At 39.7% G+C, this 23,151-nt stretch overlaps 1 protein-coding gene across 1 annotated transcript; it reads left to right on the forward strand.

The window, feature by feature from the left end:
* The first annotated feature begins 1,277 nt into the window (after positions 1 to 1,277).
* On the forward strand, positions 1,278 to 18,134 carry PPA1 (inorganic pyrophosphatase 1). Its single transcript, XM_026681229.2, has 11 exons — positions 1,278 to 1,546; positions 5,116 to 5,180; positions 9,436 to 9,489; positions 10,894 to 11,013; positions 13,047 to 13,133; positions 13,752 to 13,878; positions 14,680 to 14,807; positions 15,206 to 15,291; positions 15,488 to 15,557; positions 16,973 to 17,012; positions 17,895 to 18,134. Exons 1-11 carry the CDS (start codon positions 1,483 to 1,485, stop codon positions 17,918 to 17,920), a joined length of 867 nt encoding a protein of 288 aa, XP_026537014.2. The 5' UTR covers positions 1,278 to 1,482; the 3' UTR covers positions 17,921 to 18,134.
* Positions 18,135 to 23,151: the final 5,017 nt, after the last annotated feature.

Below are 23,151 nucleotides of genomic sequence, written 5' to 3' on the forward strand. Positions count from 1 at the left end.
AATATGTGTAGACTTCAACTTCCAGAATTCCCTTGACAGTATGCTAGTACGTGAATTCTGCGAGTTGAAGTCCAAACATCTTAAAGTTCAGAAGTTGAGAAACAATTGTTGTCCCCAATTCGGGTTTGAGCCTGGTGCCAAAGCCAATGATAGATGCCAGACACGAGGTGCAGGTTTTCTGATTGCTTTTTATTGGAGTACTCCAAGGAAAATGGCTCCTGGTCAAAATGCCAAGAGCCCAGAATGAGTAAGTTTTATACATTTTCACTAAAGTAGAAGGTGGGACAAAATGAGATAATAAGAAATACCATCTAATAAACATTTTAGTAATAATTCTACATTTTGTTGTATTGGTCTCTAGCTGTCCTTATTCTCAAGTCTTGGCTAATGAATGCCCTAGGAGTTATCTAATACACATTTGATGTGCTGCATGCCATCTCAATCCCTGTTAGCTGAGGTCTGCAAGTTGGCTAACTCCTGTTACTTTTATCAGCTTTCTAATTAGCCAGGATTGTTACACATGCATCTCTCCTGTGGCTAAGCATTCTTTGTTCTTGCCAGACAGACTCCACAATTATAGGCTTCCTAATTTACTTTGAAGTGTGTGCCATGACCTGGCTTTGTTGTAGCAGATGGCCCATCACAATGATTTATGAATTGCAAGTACAGTTATGTATGTCCCTAATAATTTACCAGGCCTATATTTTGTTGCGGGGAAGGAAGGATAAAATAAGATCCATGAGTAAGTATCTATGGAGATTCTCAGTCATAGTTGTCCCAAAGGTGATTTTTCAAGAGGCAACTGGATTTTCTTGGATTTTCTCTGAAGACGTTTCACTTCTCATTCAAGAAGCTTCTTTGGTTCTGACTAAGTCGGAACTTTGACTGAATCCGAACAGAAGTTCCTTGGATGAGAAGTGAAACATCTTCACAGAAAAACAAGAAAGAACAGAATAACAGAGTTGGAAGGGACCTTAGAGGTCTTCTAGTCCAACCCCCTGCTCAGGCCAGTTGCTTCTTGAAAAAAGACCTTCGGGACATCTACGAGTAACTATCTCTTCAAAATATATCACACAATACCCAGTCAATGCTGGATGATAATTGCCCCATCCTTCTGCATGTTGAAATTGGACCAAAGGATAAGCTCAGCCTTCCATACATGGAAGTCGGAAGCGAACGGGGTGTGTGGGGGGTGGGCCAGTCTGACTTTTCGTGCTTCTATAGGCGAACGGGTGATTGCGGAGGAGCCGCTATGAAAAGAGAAAGCTACGGAGCCTGCGCAGTACGGCACCAGCGTGGCGACTGGATGATGAAAAGTCCCCGGCGGCATGCGGCAGGCAGGACTTCTTCCATGCAGCGAGGGGGCGGGGCCGAAAAGGGGGGGGAGCCAGTCGGACAAATCAGGGCCCGCCCTGAGCGGCTGCGCGGTGTGTTTGCCTTTCCCTTGTGGCTCATTTCAGAAGCCGGTCCGCCTGAAGCACCATGGCTGCTTACCGAGTGGAGGAGCGGGGCGCCCTCAACAGCGTCGACTACAGGCTCTTCTTCAGTGAGTCCTTGGCGGGAGAGCCGCTCCCTTCCCCGGAGGCGGCTGGTGGGGCGCGTAACTAGGGTGCAGCCAGCCTTGGGGGGGATCCTTCCAGTGCCAGCCGTCCTTTGACACGGTCAATGAATGCATCCAGGCTGCATGAGATAAGGCAGTAGTAGGGGGTCCGTTTGCGTGGCGCCCGCGGTTGTTAAGGGCGTGGACCGGGGCTTCAAGCGGGAGATAAGTGTCGCTTTCCTCTGGGACGGCTGCAACCGTTGCTAACCTGGCGGGTCTTCCGGAGGTCCGGGAGCGTCTTTCCGAGAAGCTGGGCGTGCCTCCTGAAAAAGAAACCACCAAAAGTTTCTGGGTCATCCCATACTACGCATCCTCGGAAATAAGCCAGGTTGAGTCCACTGGAGCTTAGTTGCAGTTTTTAAGTAGGGAGTAGGGATGGGAAACGCGTTCATACCTCAATATTTTAGACTAGAATTAGAGCTGGAAGGGACCTTGGAGGTCGTCTAGTCCAGCCCCCGCCCCTCCTACTCAAGCATCTCAAAGCCGTCCCTGGTGGGTTTGGGCTTATCTGTAATTTATCTCGTAACTTCAGCTTCTTCCGTTTAGAAAAGGATGATAGTAGAAATCTTCCCTCCAAGGATCATTCTGGGCTTCGACTTTGTTAATGTATCCCAAACATGGATGGGGCTGGGTGAAAGTTTTCTTTCATATGCCTGTGTGTTTAGTATGATTTATTTAAGAAGAGAAGCCAATACAAGTGTGGGGAAAATCGGAGTGATGTATGTTCTCTCGGACAGAACAGGCTGAGGAAATAGTGAAGGGGAGGAAATTGGATGTATGTCTTTGACAGTACAGTATATCTGTTGCAATTGCAATGTTACTTTCAGTTCTTTAATTTTTTAAGGCTATCCTTCCTATCTCTCTCTCTCTGCTTAAATGACTGTTTGAAAATTGTCTCTTGGGGTTGTCTCTTCAATTTTGGAATTGTAAAAATGTCAGTGACCTCTATTACTATCCATGCAGAGAGATTACATACATTGTGCAATAAAACAGTCTCTTTTGAAACAAGTTCCACTCCCCACTTATTTCAGCACTACAGAATTGGCTTGCCTTTTCAAGTTATAGCCCACAATCCTGACCCAACCAAGTCTGATCCTGATTAGTTTTTTTTTTTTTTTTGAGATCAGCCAAAGTTTGGCTAAAAGCAGCTACCTGCTGTACCGGCTACCTTTGCTGTTCGCATAGATTGTTTTATGAAGGGCTTAAATTCCAAAATGGTATTACAATATATTTGTACTGCTGTGCTTTCAGTTAGTAAAAAGAATTGAAATGGGATAGGCATCTGGCTATTTTGAAAAATTACCTAGAGGTGAAATGAAACTTGACCACTCAGCAATAGGAGATGGGACTACAGAATGATTTTGCCTGTAATCATTGGAGGGAATTTTGGTTATAGAAAAGGGGAAATCACTTCAGTGAAGTACTGGTATAATGCTTGCATGAAATATCTGTTGTGAAATGCTAGTTTTGGATTATGTAAACTATTAGGGTTAAGTAAATTGGGTATGTTTGCAAATACTAAATTGGGGTGGGGATATAAACTAAAAAGATAATGAGCTCCAAAAATGGTCTCTTTAAACCAGGTAAATGGTCAACAAATGAAAACTGTCTAGCAACTGTATTATAAATTTATGCATTGCTGTTGTCCAAATAATAGAATGTTTATTGTTTGACAACTAACAACACAATCTTTCTGGTTGGTTCAAACCAGAAAAAATAGGTAACCCTCCAGTAAAATATTCCATTGTAATGCTCTTTAAATTTGATCCCAAGAGCAAAGGCTTGGTCTTTGCACTTAGCAACACGATTTAGCAAGAATTTAAATAGCATATGAATGATCTGGGTGACACTTTTCTAAAACTCCACATCCTCAAGCGATTTTTAAAATCTTGCTAAGCTGTGTTGCTCAATTATGGCCTTTCTCTTTGACAAGCACTGTGAAGTATTACAGCAGAGTAATTCTTATATCATTTGTAGGGTTTAGGATAGATAAAGCCTTCCTCCTCCCTCCCTGGCTTTCTTTGACTTGTATGATAAAATGAATCGCCTGTGGTTCAGTTGGAAAGGGTTCATGGAATAGAGATTGGGATGAATGGAGTCTACACTTGGGGAAGTTTTAAAAAAGCACCCTGGAAGGAAGCACCAACTAAATACTGCCAAGAAACTATGTGGGAGCATCTATAAAGTCACCAGAGACTGCTCAATTTGAGACGAAAAGAAAAATATAAGTTGGTCCAGATATCTGTAGTATAATGGCTTAAGTATTGCCTTTCTCATAGTTTTTTTTAAGCATTCTCTCTAGTTGCCTTCTAGTTGGCAGTGATTTTTATCTTTGCCCATTTCCTCCTATACATTCTACCAACGAGTTTAAAGTCTGACTGTACTAGCTGTAAAGTTGAAACCGCCTTCTGTATAATCCTTTAAGTCAATTTTCTTCTTAGCAATGATCCACTGCAAGAATTTCCATGTTCAGCATACAGGAAATGTCTGGTGAGATTATCCAAAGGTTACCTGCAGCAATTGGTGTGGTGTGATAGGCAATTCTGTAAACAGGGCCCAGAATTCCCATTCTGAATGAACTTTGACTATCAGCAAACAAGTGGAAAATTACTACCAAAATAAAAAGTCACATAGGAGTACCAGACATCTTAAATGACTTATAAGTGGTCCTTGCACAACTGTCACAGGATCTCCAGAGTCACATGGTTGTGATCTGGGCGCTTGGTAACCAACTCACACACTTGTAGGAACCTGCAGACACGTGATTGACATTTTCCACCTTCCCAGCAGCTGACTTCTGGCATCCAATGTCAATGGGGAACCCAGCAGGGAAGGTTGCAAGTTACAGTCATGGGGTGTCTCATTTAATGACTGTGGTGATTTGGTTAACAATTGCAGCAAAAAGGTTGTAAAATGGAGTCTGGCCATGAGATGCCCTCTTAAATCCCCCCCCTCTTTCTCCCTCTCTTTCCCTCTCCCTCCCCCCCCCTCTCTCACCACAAACACATGATAAAAATCTAATAGTAACTTAGGGGCATGTAAATCAACATTATCCTTGGGAGTCATCTGAGCAGAACATCTGGCAGTCAGAAGTTATGGACATCCTTAAGGATTTTTACAGACTTGATCATAAGTGCTACTTTCCTCTTATTACAGTGAATAATTTGAGAGGAAGCAGATGGGAATTCTGTGTAAGACTTCTGTTTTGACTTAATTGGAATGCAAACTAACTGCAGAGACTGTCAAGTCTATAAATTTGTCTTCCTAGAGATGCTCATCATATTAACTCGAATCCATTGTGTCTGTAATGGAGTGTTGGCATCGTCTCTTTTGCCTTCTTTCTACAGATGGGCAGAATCCTCCAAATGAGATTTTTACCAATCTGGAGCAGTTTACCAAGAGGATCTGTTCTACTGATAGAACAGAAATTGTCTCTTGTCATAAATGTCCTATTAAGGCACTTTTAGTGTTGAATTTATTTCATAAAAATCATAGGCATCTTCTTTCCTTTCCAGAAAATGATAAAGGACAGTACATTTCTCCTTTCCATGACATTCCAATATATGCAGATGCTGACAAGGTAATGTACATGGTTCCTTTTCAATCCTTTCACTTGTTCCTCTGAACAAGGTGGTTAAGTGCTAGATGTTAATTAATTCATCTTAAAGGAAACAAATTGCATTGTATACAGGGGTGGGAAGCAAAATTTTAAACTACCAGTTCTGTGGTCATGGCTAGGTGGTCATGTGACCGGGTGGGTGTGGTTTCCCACCCCCACCCCCCAAAAAAACTGGGCCTCAGGAAAGCCTGTGAACAAAAAATGGGCCAGGTTTCTGAGGCCCAGTAGGATTAAAAAAAAAAAATAATTTTTTTGCCTACTGGGCCTCGGGGAGAAGCAGTACAACAGCGAGGGGGGGAGGAATCAGCTGTGCCCACGATTTAGATTCGCTAGAAAGCAAGAAATCTGACCATCTGACGATTTCCTGCTTTCTACAATCCGGAAAGATGACTTTTTGCCCAACAAGGGCGTCCTAAACCCTCTGACCCATCGCGCCTTCACCCGCCCCCTAGCTAATCTTAACTTCCGCTGCAGCCCCGGCATTCCCCCTGGAGGCTTGGTGGCTGATCTTCGGGTCTTATCGCCCGGAAAATATCTAATTTCAGCACATCGGATTTGGAAAAACTAAGGGGGGAAATACCTTGATCTTCAGAGCGAACTGGTTTGCTCCCAGCTGATCTTCGGAGATTGTATATATTTTAATCACAATCTAACCTTTGTATTTGCCATACAAGGCAACTGCTATACCCCTATATACCTCAACATACAGCAGCGTCACTGAAAAAAGTGATTTTTTCCCCCCCACAGTTATGACCATTGCAGCATCCCCATGTCATGTGATCCTAACAGTGGTGGGATTCAAATTTTCTTTTATTACCGGTTCTGTGGGCGTGGTTTGGTGGGCGTGGCAGGGGAAAAATTCTGTAAAATCTCCAGTCAGAGGTGGGATTTGCCGGTTCTCCAAACTACTCAAAATTTCCGCTACTGGTTCTCCAGAACTAGTCATAACCTGCTGAATGCCACCTCTGGGCAACTGGTTGATATTTATGACGGGCTGCAGTATCCCAGGGTCATGTGATCACTTTTTGTGGATTTTTTTTTTTTTGACAAGCCAAGACAATGGGAAAGCCAGATCCACTTAAGAACCCTGTTATTAATTTAACAACTGCAGTGATTCACTTAACAACTGTGGCAAGAAATGTTGTAAAATGGGGCAAAACTCGCTTAACAACTGTCTCACTTAGCAACAGAAATGTTGCGCTCAGTTGTGGTCCTAAGTCAAGGGCTACCTGTAATTTTATTGACCTTCATTGCTTGAAGCGGGAGGAGTCTGAATTAAGTGTTCTGGTGTAGAGGAAAAGAAATTCTGAAGCAGAATTGCAGCAGGAAATCTTAATTTATTCTGCTGGTTATAAATGGTTATTTTAGTCATAGATTGAAGTTTGCCTGTTTTACTGTAGAAACTGCTTCCAAGGGAGAAAAATATGAAATAATTCTATCTTCCCACACTCATTAAAGTGGACTAATGTTTCCTCGCTTTTAGTTCAACTTCTTCCGCATAATGCAGACCAAATGAAAACTTTGTTGCTGATTTGATTTCCAAAATTAGGGTTGGGTATATAAGAAGCATTTCCCTACAAGTTTTGGGGTTTTTCTCATCCTAATAAGTTTATTTTATTGATACGATTTACATTGATGCCTGTCTTAATACTCTGAATGGTGTACAAGGATTAAAAACACCCTCTCAAAACCCCAAAACATGTAACTGAAGCACCTAGGATAAATAATAACCTGATTTATTAAATATATGTCATCATTATTAACTCTTACAACCCCTTTTCCTGAAGGAAAAAAACAACATAGCAGCAGCACAGCTTATCTAATCTTCCCATCTGAGAAAACAGCCAGGTCCTTAATGAAAGGCTAACAAGGTTAGGGCCATGTGAATATCAGGAGGATTCGTATCCATAGTTTAAAAACATATCTAATGTTAGGTACAGGGACACAGTGGCTCAGTGGCTAGGATGCTGAGCTTGTCGATCAAAAAGGTTGGCAGTTCGAATCCCTAGCACCGTGTAATGGAGTGAGCTCCCGTTACTTGTCTCAGCTTCTGCCAACCTAGCAGTTGGAAAGCATGTAAAAATGCAAGTAGAAAAATAGGGACCACTTTGGTGGGAAGGTAACAGTGTTCTGTGTGCTTTTGGCGTTTAGTCATGCCGGCCACATGACCACAGAGACATCTTCGGACAGCGCTGGCTCTTCGGCTTTGAAACGGAGATGAGCATCACTCCCTAGAGTCGGAAAGGACTAGCACATATGTGCGAGGGGAACCTTTACCTTTAATGTTAGCTGCTTCAGATGTTATAATATCCAATAAACTGCATCATATACTGTAGGGTTCAGTTTTCATCTTTTCTGTCTCTGGTTTGCCATATATTGTGCTTTTTCTAATCCATACTTTAACCCAAGTGAACTGGGATATTGTTATAATTAGCTTACGAAACAGAATAGTGTTTGAATATAATGTCTTTGTCCATCAGACATTTAGTTTGGAATGAGCTGGTTTCAAGCTTGTATGTAGAAGAGCTTTGGATTGGGGGAAGGGGGAATACCCTTAATTTCTTTCATCTCCCAGCTTGATTAAATGGTGTCCCTGGCTGGCTTAAAACACTGTGCCAGACGGCTAGACTAGCTACAGGCCTGATTTATGCTTCGTTGGAACTTTCTGTACCTTTTATTCCAGCTGCTGCAGGAACTCAACAAATAAGCCTCACACATTATGTTTTATTGGTTCAGTGAAAGTGTCAAGTTAAATACTTGGGCTTCAGATAGAACAAGAAAAGTTCTTATGAACACACGGCCTCCAGGTGAGGCAGCAAAACCGCATGGACAAGCAGTTGAGATAATCAGGATTTGCATTTATATTTCAAAAATGTAAATGTCAACAGCCAGTTTAACTAAAAATAAATAGGAAAACAGATGTGAGAAAAGAATGCAAGTGTTTGGAAGATTGAGAATCTGCATGCACAGACAGCAGCTTAAAGCAAAGATGAATTCTAAGGATAAACAAGAATAGCCAGCTTTAAAGTTGGAATTGCAAGGTCATAACCTTAATGCAGCTTATAAGAGCTTTGTAGTAACATTCTGTTGCATGAGTTGGGTGAAATGCAGAAAATAGGATGCAGAATTCAAAATTCTACTTAGAACAAAAGCATACATTATGATCTCTAGCACTTTCCAATATTCATGTTGTCTTTGTAAACTTTTTATAAAAGTATTGTAAAGCATTCATTCTGGTATTGGAGATATTTTAGATTTATTCCTACCTGGATTGTTTCCATCATTATATTCCAAATGCATATTGCTTCATCGAACCATGTAAAAATGATCTGAAATTTTATATAAACAAATGTTCAATACCTTTTGTTGCTTCTGAAATTTTGCTAAAGTTACTTACCTTTTCTGACTTGCAGAATTTGATCGTGATTCTTCTCAATGGTTTTTTGAATTATTTTTGTCCAGCAGTTGCTTAACAGCAAGAATTGAGCTTCTGTCATAAATGGATAGACCTAGACAGTTAAAAGGTCTTTTAAATAACTTAATCCTTGAAAGAAAAAAATTAGTTACCTAAGCTGGTTGTGTTAAAGTAAGCTGATCTGCCCTCTTGTCCTTAAGCTTATGGAAAACCAGGATTAGGGTTCAGGACTGCTTAAATCCTTTTAATGGGCACTGAATAATGCAAGAATAAGCTGATAAGTAGGAAGTGGTACCAGATGTGCATAATCCATATGTTCTGTATTCCAATAATGTATTGTTAGTTTCTCTAGTGTTTGAAAGATAATTTGCTGTCGCTTTAGCAAATGGGAAGATTTTGGGGTTGTCCCCAGTGCTGCAGTGTCAATAAAATTTTGTGTCTGAATATCCAGGGAGCCATCTCCCTTAATTAATAAAACAAACCCCATGAAAAAAAAATCTTCTACTTTTTCTTAAAAGTTAAAGATTTCTTCCCATTCCCTATGTAAGAAAAATGAGCATCTCGTCCCAACTGAGATTTATAATAGGGCCAGTTTAACATTTGGATAATAGCTACACTCTGGGCAAAATTTGGGGGCAGGAAGGAGTAAAAAGCATAGTTATCATATTCATGGGAATGGAAACATTTCAGGGAGCTCCAGGGAAGGATAGTTGCTGGGCGACAATTCAGGAAGGACGACTGACAGCACTTTTCTCATTGTTATATTTTATATGTACTTTGCTGAATTTATGTTCTTTTCAGCACATCTTCAACATGGTTGTGGAAATACCTCGATGGACCAATGCAAAGATGGAGGTAATTCAATGGGAGTGCTGTAATCAATGGCTTCATTAATTGCTTCATCAAAGTTAGTTTACTTTAGAGGTAGTCAGTTAACAGATTATCAGAGTTGGAAGGGACCTTGTAGGTCATCTAGTCCAACCCCCCACCTAAGCAGGAGACCCTACACCATTTCTGACAAATGGCAGTCCAGTCTCTTCTTCAAAGCTTCCAGTGATGAAGCTCCCACAACTTCCGAGGGCAACTTCTGTTCTATTGGTTGATTGTTCTCAGTGTCAGAAAGTTTCTCCTTATTTCCAGGTTAAATCTCTCCTTGTTCAGTTTCCATCCTTTATTCCTTGTCCGGCCTACAGGCGCTTTAGAAAATAGCTTGACCCCCTCCTCTCTGTGGCAGCCCCTCAAATATTGAAAGACTGCTATCATGTCTCCCCTGGTTCTTCTCTTCACTAGACTAGCCATTCCCAGTTCCTGTATTCATTCTTCATATGTTTAAGTCTCCAGTCCCCTAATCATCCTGGTTGCTCTTCTCTGTACTTTTTCTAGAGTCTCAACATCTTTTTTATAATGCTGTGACCAAAACTGGATGCAGTACTCTGGTTGTGGTCTTACTAAGGCTTTATAGAGTGGTATTAGTACCTCACTTGATCTCGATTGTATCCCTCTGTTAATGCAACTTAGAATTACATTAGCTTTTTTGGCTGCTGCTGCACACTGTTGGCTCATATTTAGCTGGTTGTCCACTAAGACTCCACTAAGTCCTCGACTTGCAATCATTCAGAGTTACAATGACTGAAAAAAAACCCTTACCAACTGCTTTTCATACTTACGACTGTCTCAGCATCCTCGTGGTCACGTGATCAACATTCAGACACTTGACAACTGACTCATTTATGACAGTTGCCGTATCCTTGGGCCACGTGATCCCCTTCTGCAATCTTCTGACAAGCTGTGTCAATGGGAAAGCCAGGTTCATTTAACAACCATGTTACTAACTTAACAGCTGCAGTGGTTTCACTTAACAACTGTGGCAAGAAAGGTCATAAAATGGGACAAAACTCACGTGACTGTCTTGCTTAGCAACAGAAATGTTGGGCTCAGAAGTTTTGGTAATAAGTCGAGGACTAACTTTATTAAATTTCAAATTGCCTGCTATTAATAGCATATAACCTAGTAAGTGTTTTAAAGCTGAAGTCCTGTGTATACTTACATGGAACCTTTTCCAATGAGACTCTCTCTCTCTCTCTCTCTCTCTCTCTCTCTCTCTCTCTCTCTCTCTCTCTCTCTGTGTGTGTGTGATTGGTTCCTATCAATCTGGATATTTATCTTGCTGGAAATATTAAACTTCTACCAAAAAAGTTACATTTTTTCTTAAAATATTTTTAACAATTTGGGTACTAAACTAAGTAAATTCTGTTTTAGATTGCAACTAAGGATGCTCTCAATCCAATTAAACAAGATGTGAAGAAAGGAAAACTACGTTACGTTGCTAATGTATTTCCCCATAAGGGATATATCTGGAACTATGGCGCTATTCCACAGGTATTCTAATATTACCTTGTCTTTTTTATGAATTCAAGTAACAAACAACTCTAATGAAGGCAACTTTGTACCACTGCATAGACAACTGTGGGCAAACTCTCTGGAGGAAGAAGGAAACACCTTAGATTGTAAACAAGCAAGCTGCCTGATTTAACAACAGAAAGAATGGCTTTATTAAAGCATAGGAAGCCTTAAAAACATAGAGAGCTCTCATAAAGCCAGCATAGATTGAATGAATTAAACCAGTGTTGATAATAATAAGAATGTTCCATGAATCAATTCTGGTTTTATGTTTATTTCAATCGATGCTGTTTTTTAAATTTATCCATGGAAGCTATATCAAACTCTTAACATTTATTGCTGTAGTACAACTGTTGTATCTTAATAATTTAAAAATCTATTAAATGAATTGGATTAAAGCATATTATCCAATTCATTTAATGGATTTATTATTATTATTAAAATACAATTTAATAATAATCCATTTAACAGTCTGATAAGAGGGAAAGGGGTGTCCATCAGAGCAAAACATTTTATGCATTTTATGCATGTATATCTTAGGTATTTTAAGCACGAACCTATGCGTGCATAGGTTATACTGTGGATAGATTTTGTTTCCATTGTATCCAAAGTCTAGTAACCTAATATACATTAAAATTGAGTATTTTATTATTGTTTTTTCTGTCAGTTTCCTTTATGTTATTTATGGGGAAAGATAATGAGCTTTTCCTTTCGACTTGTTGGCTTTGTGATTTTTTTTTTTACTGTTAACTTCTGTCTTAGATTTCAAAACTGTCTTGATAATAAGTTCGCTTTTCAATAGAAAGCGGCACATAACTTGCTTTGTGTCCATCTCATTAAGGATTTTTTTTTCTGATATCCCTTGTATTCCCCAAGCTGGTATCCCTGGTGCTCCAGATGGCTAGCATGTGCTTTTATATGAAATACAAAGCGTTCCATAGCCATCTCTCTCAGATTTTCATAACACTGTTTCTCAACTGGAAGGAAGTTGGGTCAATTTCTATTAAAGCAGTCCTGAACTACAACTTCCTGTTAACGAGTGTGGCCCCCGCAATCACATTGAATGTGAGATAACCTCTTTACATTGAAGTAGCTGAGATTACATGTGAAGTGCCTGGGATTCTATATTGAATTGTTTCGCCTTTTGTATGTTCATAAACAGTACTTGCATTATTCTGTCGAGAAACTTGAACTTGTTCACTATGCCCCTGTTTTGTGGAAATGGTAACAAACACCGGTTTCTGGCAAAATAGTCATAAATCACAATATGTGATCCCAGGGTACTGCAAAGGGGCGTAAATGCAAGCCAGTGCCAAGTGCTCAATACATCATGTCACGCTGTGTGTGTGTGTGTAAGTGGTGGGATACAATTTTTTTTACTACCAGTTTTGTGGGCATGGCTTGGTGGGCGTGGCAGGGGAAGGATACTATCAAATCTCCATTCCCTCCCTACTCCTGAGGGAAGGATACTGCAAAATCCCCTTCCCTCCCCACCCCACTAACCTGCTTTCCAGTCCCATTCTCCTATGCAGGGCAACAAAAGAAGACACAGCCAATCGCCTGGGACTCGGGAGGCAGAGAATAGATGGGGCGGGGCCAGTTTAGAGGTGATATTTGCCAGTTCTCCAAACTTCCCAAAATTTCCTCTATTGGTTCTCCAGAACTGGTCAGAACCTGCTGAATACCACCTCTAGTGTGTGTGTGGTGGGGATGACATCAGAACTTTGAATCTGGGTCTTAAGTCCCTTTTGGGGGGGGGGTCCATTATATCTTATGAAAGGTTTCGAATTCCTTGTTTTCTTGTTCTTCCAGCTAAAACATCACAACTACCAACTCCCCAATTCTGTATGGTTGTCAGTGGACAAAGAACAGTTTTAAATTCCTTTATAGAATATGTAAAGAGCAAAATATTTTAATATGGTACAGCTTTAAATTTTAATTGAGCAGCCCTTGCTGAGCTGAAAGGAAGGTTGCGCAGCAAGCACTTAAAGGAAACAATATTTATTTTGTAGACGTGGGAAGATCCAATGCATAAAGATGAAAATACCAACTGTTGTGGAGACAATGATCCAATCGATGTTTGTGAAATTGGAGATAAGGTAACAAAACCCTTTTCGGGTAGAAATTTGGGGTTTGCTAACCATCTTTGAAATGTTAACCAGTAAGTTACTGTGGAGATATTTGCAATCAGGCTGTTCATCTAGGTGTCACTGTAAATATGCAGACAATGGCAGTGGCTAATTTTTAAATGTAGAGGAGTTCTTGGTTAACAACCACTTGTTCAGTAACCATTTGAAGTTACAATGACACTGAACAAGTGATTGTTACAACCAATCCTTGAAGTTCCACCTATCCCGGCACTTCAGCAGTCACATGATCACGATCTTGGCAGTCAGCAATCGGCTCCGCATTTAGGATGATTGCAGCGTCCTGTGAATACATGATCAATAATAAACGGCCTTCCCTGCCAGCTTGCCAGCAAAGTCAGTGGGTAAGAATTTCCTCTTCACTTGAGAAAAGCATGTCTACAGAAATTGTTGTCCAAAATCAGCCTCTGAATAGGCTGCTGATTTAGTGAAATATGAATTCATTCCACAAATTTCATGTTTCCGAGCAGTCAGGCAGAAGAGGAAATATTGTTACTTCACCTGTTCTGGCTTAGTAGGACCAGCTGTGCGATTCTGAATCATACCCAATGAGTAAATTTATTCAAACAGGTGTGCAACAGAGGCGACATAATTCAAGTGAAAGTTTTGGGTACGCTGGCATTGATTGATGAGGGTGAAACCGACTGGAAGATCATTGCAATCAATATTAAGGACCCTGAAGCTGCTAATATGAATAGTAAGTAGCTTTGATGTGAGATTTCCGACACATTATTCGTGCCTTATCTTTTCCAGTTTTGAAATTCCACATATGGAAAGTATGTATCTGATACAGAGTAGGGCTGGTGTTATATTCTTCGTGCCATTCCATTGTTAAGGATTACAGGTAATCTTCAACTTAAAAACAGTTCACTTAGTAACCATTCAAAATTGCAACAGCACTGAAAAAAAATGACTTAAGACCATTTGTAGCATCTTCATGGTCACATGACTTATATTTAGATGCTTGACAACCGACTCATACTTATGACGGTTGCAGTGTCCGTGGGTCATGTGATTACCTTTTGCTACTTTCTGACAAGCAAAGTCAATGGGGAAGCCAGATTCACTTAACAATCAAGTTACTTATTACCTGCAGTCATTCATTTAACAAATGTGGCAAGAAAACTTGTAAAATGGATCGAAACTCATTTAACAAATGTCTCACTTAGCAACATAAATTTTGAGCCCAGTCGTGATCCTAAGTTGAAGACTACCTGTAGCTGTATATAAGTAGCTATCGTGCAAAGTTGAACTTCATTTTTGAGTACTATGTTGATCTGATTTCCTTTTGGCTTCCTACTCTTTAAATTTGAAATGTCCCTAATTAATGCCATCGATGTACAGTAGAATTCTTGATGGAATAAAGGCTGATTTTTACGGAAATGATCGCATTTCTTCTGCAAGACGTTCCCCAGGGAAAAACTAAGAATAAAATATGTTGGGACACTTAAAACAAAACTTGAATAGGTTCTGAATGTATGCCTTTTAAAAATTTAAGATATTGATGATGTCAGAAGAATTAAGCCTGGGTACCTGGAAGCAACTGTGGACTGGTTTAGACGATACAAAGTACCTGATGGGAAGCGAGAGAACCAATTTGCATTTAATGGAGAATTTAAAGATAGGGTATGTATATATATTTGTCTACTGCTGGCCACTGCTTGAAGCTGCTGATGTTTTCTTGTTAATGCAAACAATACCAAAAGTGCATGAAAGCATGTCCCAAAAGTGCATGAAATAACAAAAGTGCACGAAAGCATGTTTTTGTTCAGAACCGCATACAGAAATTATTCTTTAACTACAGAAGATGTGATGACTACACACACAAAAAAAGCCAAACTATTTTTTTTTTCAAATTAAGTAGCCAGAAATGCTTCACTGCACTGTTAATGTCCCAGTCCAAAACCCTATGGTGCAGTATAACAATGTGGTAATAAAATTTATGTTTGTGCGTGCATGTATATATGTATGTTATATCAGGTTGCTGAGAAGAGACTGAATTTGTTTCCTCTTTTCAATCCCAGGACTTTGCAATTGATACGATTAAAAGCACTCATAACCACTGGAGTGCTCTAATAATTAAAAAAGCAGATGCAGGAGAGATTTGTTGGTAAGTTGTTATACTGTTTCTTTCAGAAGTGCCTTGGAGAGATGAATTAAATGAATGTTAACCTGTTAATAAAATTAATCCTTTAATATCTTGTGGAATTTATATCCTATTTTATTCTCATTTTGAAAGTATGTTTCAATGCATTGGAGAAACACCTGGTTATTTGTTTTCATTTGTTTTTATTTTTGTTTCCTAGCACAAATACAACTTTGAAAGATAGTCCTTTTTGTTGCAGTCAAAATGCCGCAGCAGCCACTGTGACAGCGGTAAGCAGTCTTGGAACATCTACTGGGAACGGCTGTGTGTGTTCTGTGTGCAAACTAAGAAAGGAAAATGCCAGATCAGATCCAAGGTCTAGTTCCAACAACATTCTGCTCCCAGAGACTCCACAATGGCTGGAGAAAGCTCACATGCCAGGCCTGAAGTCAGAAGCGTTCCTCCCACTTATCATTGTAGGGATCACAGTGCCATTTCTGATGCTGAAGATCAGCTATTCTTATTGTGATTAATCAATATTGATAGCCTTATCATCTTCCTCTATAATATTGGTTGCAAAATTTAGCCCCATGAGAATCTAGAGCAGGGGTCCCCAAACTTGGCAACTTTAAGACTTGTGGACTTCAACTCCCAGAATGCTCCCAGTATTCTGGGAGTTCAAGTCCACAAGTCTTAAAGTTGCCAAGTTTGGGGACCCCTACTCTAGTGTGTATCTTAGTATTCCACTTTACAGATAATCCTTGCTTAATTACCACAATTGGAACCAGTAACTCCATTGCCAAGCGGGAGATCATGTGACTGTGATGGATCTTTGATGTCTGTTCCCATTTGGTCATTAAGTGAGTCAACCCATGATCCTTAAATGAGACATCACATGACCACAGCTTGCAATTTTACTGCTGGCTTCTCCTTTAACTTTGCTTGTCAGAATAAAGCATGCCAATGGCCATTGAACTTTGTGTGACTTGTAAATGCCCACCAGTTGCAAAGGGCCAGAATCTTGATCACGTGGCCATGAGGACATTGTGAGAATTGTAAGTGCAAGGACAAAGCCTTAAAAATTACTTTTCAGTGCAGTCATAAATTCAGATCTTTGCTAATCAGGACATTAGTTAAGTGAGAGCATAACAGGTAAAAGTGTGCTTTATCTTTGCTATGAGGTTTTCTTTTCCTCCAAACTCCTTTTTAAGTCAGTTTAATTTATTAATTTATTGTGTTTATTCATTTAGTTTCTATACCTATCTAACTCAACCAAGTGACCCTGGGTGGTTTACAATTTAGTTGCCTCTCTGATCTTTTCTACAGGCTGACTATGCTAATTCTGTTCATCTGTTTCAAAAAATAAGGAACTTTATTAGCAGAAATGCAAAATAATGTTTAATTGATTTTACTTAGATTTGGTTTGCAATAAACTTAATACCCCTTTTTCTCACTAACATTGGAAACAGAAGCAGAAGAAAACTCACAGCCTAATAAACTAGAGCCAATTTTTCAGTCATAAAAGTTAAGTTGTAGAGAGACTTTTATTCTCCAGCCAGCTCCTTCCAGCTAGCATACAGCCAGCAAAGATATTTCCAAAACTATCAAAATTTGATTTTTTAAAATATTTATTATAAAATATTTGATACTGATTTATAGGCAGTTCTGAATTAAGTAAAAATTCTGAATGAAATATCTGTTTCAGCTACCTCCTTGTGGGACCTGTAATCAACTACCAGCTGAAGGTAAATTATCTTAATTTGGAGTGAAATATGAATATATGTATTTTTGTGTTGGGGAATGACAAGATTGCCAATGCCTATTTTGCATATTAACCTGAATATGCTGAATAAATTTGTACCTTATAGTTTTCTGTGCATTGCAAAACAGGACAGAAACAGCCAGTCGTTTGGTTGGGATATTTATCCATTATGTCTATGCCAAACAGTAAATAGAACACAATTTAGATTGCAGTATTAGTTTTTATGTCCACTAAGATGTCTTGTGGGTTTTTTTTTATTAAGAAAGAAGTAGGTATTTTAAAGGCTAATAATTACAAGAGCATAAGTTCACAAGGTTTAAAATCTGATTTATAACTTTGATTATACTGTGGCAATTTAGCATGATTGCTATTCTGGAAACTATATTGAAAGTGAAATGTACATTCTGTTGCTTTATAGTGCTACAGTATTAAGCATTTAGAAAACCATAGATATAAAACTTCCCACATTGAAATCCCTATGGACCTCACAGAAGCTCAGCCTATATATTTACCATCTCTGTTTATGATCCCTTCACTTAAAGATGCTTTCCCTCTGTGTCCTTAGTATGCATGGAAAGAGTTTCCCCATACATTGTCAAAGGAATGTCTTTCTGATATGCAAATTGTCAGATGTCCAGGTCATGTGCTACCAAAGGCTGTTCAGCTAAAAGCATGTCCACTTCAATTTTTTTTAAAAAGTATTCAATCAAGTGTTTTTGCTCAGGCTTTTCGCTACTTCTGTCATTTTTCAGAGAAATTGCCTCTGAATAATTTACTTCTGTGAAGCCACAATAGTTACTATAGCTTGAAACAGGTTGTGCTGACATTTTGTATTCTTTCCCCTATTTCTTTTCTCTCCAACCAGTCGACAGGTGGTACTTTTGCCATTGAGATTTGACCGAAGGACAACAGTTACAGAAGCTGCTGCCTACTCATCAAGATATTTGTTCAGAACATTTGTGAAGAATTAGCTGAAAATCCAAAACAATATGTTTATAAATAAGTAAATTATGGTTCACGGTCCACTGTATACATTAAAAAAAATATCTGAGATTAGATGATGTAAAACACCAAATCTTCAAATATACATCATGAACCTCAGTGACACATTTTGTATCTATATTATTTTGTTGTTTGCTAGGTTTATCTCAGTGTTTTCCAGTATAAAATGTTAGGGTTCCCTTCTCCCTATCAGATAGGTTTACTTTAACAGATGGAGGGGGGAGAAAACCCCACAAACTGACTCTTAAATGCTTAGCCACATCCTCATTCCTTGAAGTACTTAATGCCATTTTAAAATCTTAAGGTACCTCACAAAATCAACAAACCATGGAACAGAGAGATTAAAGTACAATGTAGAACCAGAGAGCGTAATTTGAGTGGTGGTGCTGCTGCTTATGACGGCTTCTATTCATCAACAGAATTAACAATGTGTTAAGATTTAATGGCAAACCAATATAAAATGACCTAGGTACCAGTCATTATATAAAACTGAATAAGCTAAAATAATAGTCTGAGACTGCCTATCTGGTCTCAAAGCAGTGGTTTTTCTTTTTGAGGGGCTTTCTGAGGTAAACATCATGTTTGTATTTCTTTATTAGAATAGAATGTATGAGCTGGAAGGGACCTTGGGGGCCTTCTAGTCCAGCTCCCTGCTCAAGCATACTATACTACTCATACTACTCAACCTATACTATTTCAGATAAGTGACTGTCTAGATTAGTTTCCAACCATTGTTTCTTGTCCTGCCTTCCGATGCTTTGGAGAACAATTTGACTCCTTCTTCTTTATGGCAGCCCCCCAAGTACTGGAATTATCAGTGGCGTGTTGGCCTCTTCTAATGATGTCTACGAATGGGATGAGACCAATGCAAGGATGAGCAAGTGCTGGCCTCCAAGTTCTCCTTTATGTGACCCAGGCTGTGATTCTTTATGCTTGCAAAGGTATAAACTTCCCTACAACCTCCACATGCTGGGAATTCTTGGCTTTTTTCTGCCTTTTTCAGAGCTTATCAGAGCAGGGAAAAAAAAATCACGACTTGCAGTCTTTACTCAGCAGCTATTCTGCTAACTGGAAATGCACATCTATGGATGTATGCATTGCAGGCAGAACAAAATAGAACTCCATGCAGGGCAACACTTCAATTTAATCCCTAAAATAATGGAATCAAGGGAACTTAATCCACATTTATTTTCTTTTAATTCTCCCAACCTTTTGTGGTTGGAGCATTAATCTATTCTTACTTGATTAAAAGCTAGTCTGGGAAGATATTCCATTTCATTTTTGGATGGAAAGCAACTATCTTCTGTGGTGCTTTTTAAAGCTCACCTCAGAAGGGAATGTTCCTGCTCCTGACTCAGGCTTCAGAATTTGATTTTCTCCAGCTTTGATGGTTTCTAATCATCACCTAGGCTGATACTGGTATATAGCACTGCTGAACTATTTCCTATGAGAAGTACTGTAGTTCCCCTGCCTATTTGTGATATTCCCCTGAATTTTAAGTTTCTACATCTTAAATCATAAAGAGAGATTTTCAAACTCCTGCTATGAGTTTGCCTACAAACAATAAAAAGAATTTGTGCAACTGCATGATTTCATTTCATTGTTTATTTATTGAAACCCTGGGTGAGAAAGATGCTACTAAATTTCATAATTTTATTCTATCAAACACAATTCAAAAGGATCTTTAAAGATTAAAATAAAGCTATTTCTTTAGAAATTAAAAATGGCAATAAACATTAAAATCATATTTAATGGAATGGGTGAGCTTGATTTCTTATGTGCAGCTTTTTTTTAACTTCTGTATGTTATTTTTGAAGACAGCCATTCTCGTTCACTAAAGGAATGAGGGGGAAAAGATGAGAAAAAGAATCAACTTTTAAATGGCTCTTGAAATGCAGCTTGCTCAAAGCTACTGTGCAAAGATCAGAATCATGCAGGCCATGGTATTCCCTGTGATGCTCCATGGAAGTAGAAATTTAAAGACGCAGGATAAGACTATTGGTGCTTTTGAAGACTTCTGAGAATACTGTGGACAACCAAGAAAACAGACAGATCCTCTAACAAATAAACCCAGAGTTCTCACATGGGGACTGCTTGCTAAGCACGTGAAATGTGACCACATGACCATGGCAGGGGGTTGGCCATTGTAACTTTGGAGCCAGGTTGTAAGTACCTTTGTGGGGCGGGAAGATCCATTGCTCACTATGTACCTGGTCATAAGTTGAGGGCTATCTGTAGCATTAATCATTTATATTTATATGGCTGCCCGTCTACAAAACTCTGGGACGTACAATAGTGAATTAAAAAGAAAACCCAATAAATATAAAAACCATCATCAAAAACTAAAAAAACACAAGCAGAAAGGATATTATTGTTCTAAGGGAGCTATTGCAGGATCTCTGGTCCCCTGGGATTCCTTGCCTTGTAGCAGAGCCAGATCTTGAAGATTTTGTCGAATGTTGAAAGGGACAGAACTAACCTTGTGTTTGGGGTGGGAAGATTCCATAATGCAGGTGCTAAAGCAGAGAAGTCCCACTTCCTGGTACCCCTCAAGTATAATTCCCTAACAGATGGGATCTTCAGCAAATTGCAGCATGTCTTTTCTGCAGCTTCTGGTGGGACAAACAACTATAATTGGGGAACGGGTTGGTTCCTCAGATAACCTGGTTCCATGCTCTGTAAGGGTTTAATAGTCAAAACCAGCAGGGTGAATTGGACCCAGAAGCACACTGGAAATGAATGTCCCATGCAGAGTAGAGATGTATTGTTACCTTTCTAGAGGAATACGTGCCAGGGGGTTGCATTTTGCATCAGGTGAAGTTTCCAGATACTCAGGGCAGAATTCATGTGGCGTGCATTACAGAAGTCCAAATAGGAGGTGACTATAGAGTATCAATGGCTATGAGCAGAGCTCCCTGACCCAGGAACGGGTGCAAAATGGCACACAACACAAAGCTATGCAAAGGCCCTGATAGCTGCGGCTGTTACCTGCTCTTCATGCAGGTATCATGAGGACATGGGGACCCACAGAATGCACAGCAGGCCTGGCTGGAGCAGCTCAACCACATCCAGCACCAGAAGGTCCTAAAACTGGAAGATCCCAAAGCCACTCAGCCTTGCCAGGGTTCAGCTGAAAACTGTTCCCCCATCCAGATCTTCGCAGCCTTGTATCGGTGACAACAGGAAATAATTTTGTAATACTGAAGGACAATTGGCTTCTCTCGAAAATGAATATTTACACAGGGAAGTGGAGAGTCCTTGCATAAAAAGTATTTGATGTTTTATGAATGACTGATATAAATAAAATTGTAGGCCCATTGTAATTTCAATAACCAACAGGTCGTAGACCAGGGGCCTCCAACCTTGGCAACTTTTAAGCCTAGTGGACTTCAACTCCCAGAGTTGAAGTCCACCAGGCTTAAAGTTGCCAAGATTGGAGACCCATCATAGACTGTCTATTCTATATAATTCCATATAAGGTATCTATGTGTGGATATATGTGTGCATATGTGTGTCTATTTCTTAATTTAATTATAAGCATAATTTTATTTAAATTATACCTGCAATTTTATTTTATTGATTTAGATAAATGCCTTAAACCAGGGGTCCCCAAACTTGGCAACTTTAAGACTTGTGGACTTCAACTGCCAGAATTCTCCAGCCAGCTATACAGGCTGGAGAATTCTGGGAGTTGAAGTCCACAAGTCTTAAAAGTTGCCAAGTTTGGAGACCTCTGCCTTAAACAAAAACCCATTTCCGGAGTTCCTTCCATTTCAGAAAGGCGACAAAGTCAGTAAGTGAAGGAATGGTCAGTATCATGTGCAAAGTATTTTTAATATTTTTAGGTTGTTTTTTTTTAGTATTTATTTGTCAATCGCTTACAAGATACAGGTATAAGAATAAATATAGTTTTGAATAGATGAGATAGATACTTATAAGAAAAATAAAAAACAATAGGACAGGGAATGTAGGTACGATTAGTGTGCTTATGCACACCCCCTACAGGCCTCTTAGGAAGGGGGTGAGGTCAATAGTAGACAGTCTAAGGTTAAAGTTTTGGGGGTTTGGGGAAGAAACCACAGAGTCAGGTAGTGTATTCCAGACATTGATGACTCTTTTGCTGAAGTAGTATTTCCTGCAATCAAGTTTGGTGTGATTAACCTTGAGTTTGTATCTGTTGTTTGCTCTTGTGTTGTTATGGTTGAAGTATTCATTGACAGGTAGGACATTGCAATGTATGATTTTATATACTATATTTAGATCGGACAGGAGGCGGCGTAGTTCTAGGTTTTCTAGGTCTAGAGTTTCAAGTCTGGTGGCATAAGGTATTCTACAATGAGTAGAGGAACGGAGAACTCTTCTTGTGAAATATTTCTGGACTTTTTCAATTGTGTTAATAGTATCAGATACATGCGGTTCCAGACTGATGAGCTGTATTCGAGTATGGTCTAGCAAATGTTTTGGGTTCAGGGATCCCAGACGCCGCGCCCGGTTCCGATCAGCTGCCGTCGCGCAACTGGCGCCGCCATCTTTATGCAAAAGGCGCGTGGTACGGGCTATAAAGATTGGTCTAGCAAATGGCTTTTTGCATCTTTATAGCGCCGTGAGCTTCCAAAGATCGGTAGTGACCCTGCTCTAGTAGTGTGATATTACCAGAGAAGAAGCTATGTAGGATTAGATTAACAACTCTTAATGCCTTTTTGGCTATGTAGTTACAGTGGGCTCTAGCACTTAGATCATTTGAGATTAGTACTCCAAGGTACTGATGGAGAAATTGACCTTTAGTCTTCTTGCCCAGATATTAAAACTAAAACCACTTTTCTTTGTTGGGAAAATTTTAGAGGAGGCCGCGGCTGAGGTTTTGTTCCCCTTTTAGGTTATCCCTCTTTTTCTTTGGTCCCAAAAGCAAGCCGCCACCACCCCGCCCGTTTCGAAGCCTGCCGACCGAAACTGGGCTTACGAAAGCGTAAATCCCTCAGCTCAGGATTCCCTCCTTTTTTCTCCCCTCTGACGTCAAAAGAGCCAACCAATCACGTGCATCCAACCCCGGGAAGCCAAAGCAGCCTCTCGGAGCCTGGTGAGTCGGAGGGGGGCGGGGCTTGCGCTCAGAGTCACGTGCC

This window comes from Notechis scutatus, chromosome 4 (genome assembly GCF_049901735.1).
Source record: "Notechis scutatus isolate UNSWTSFEM ecotype Mainland chromosome 4, rNotScu1.2, whole genome shotgun sequence".
Lineage (NCBI taxonomy): Eukaryota > Metazoa > Chordata > Lepidosauria > Squamata > Elapidae > Notechis > Notechis scutatus.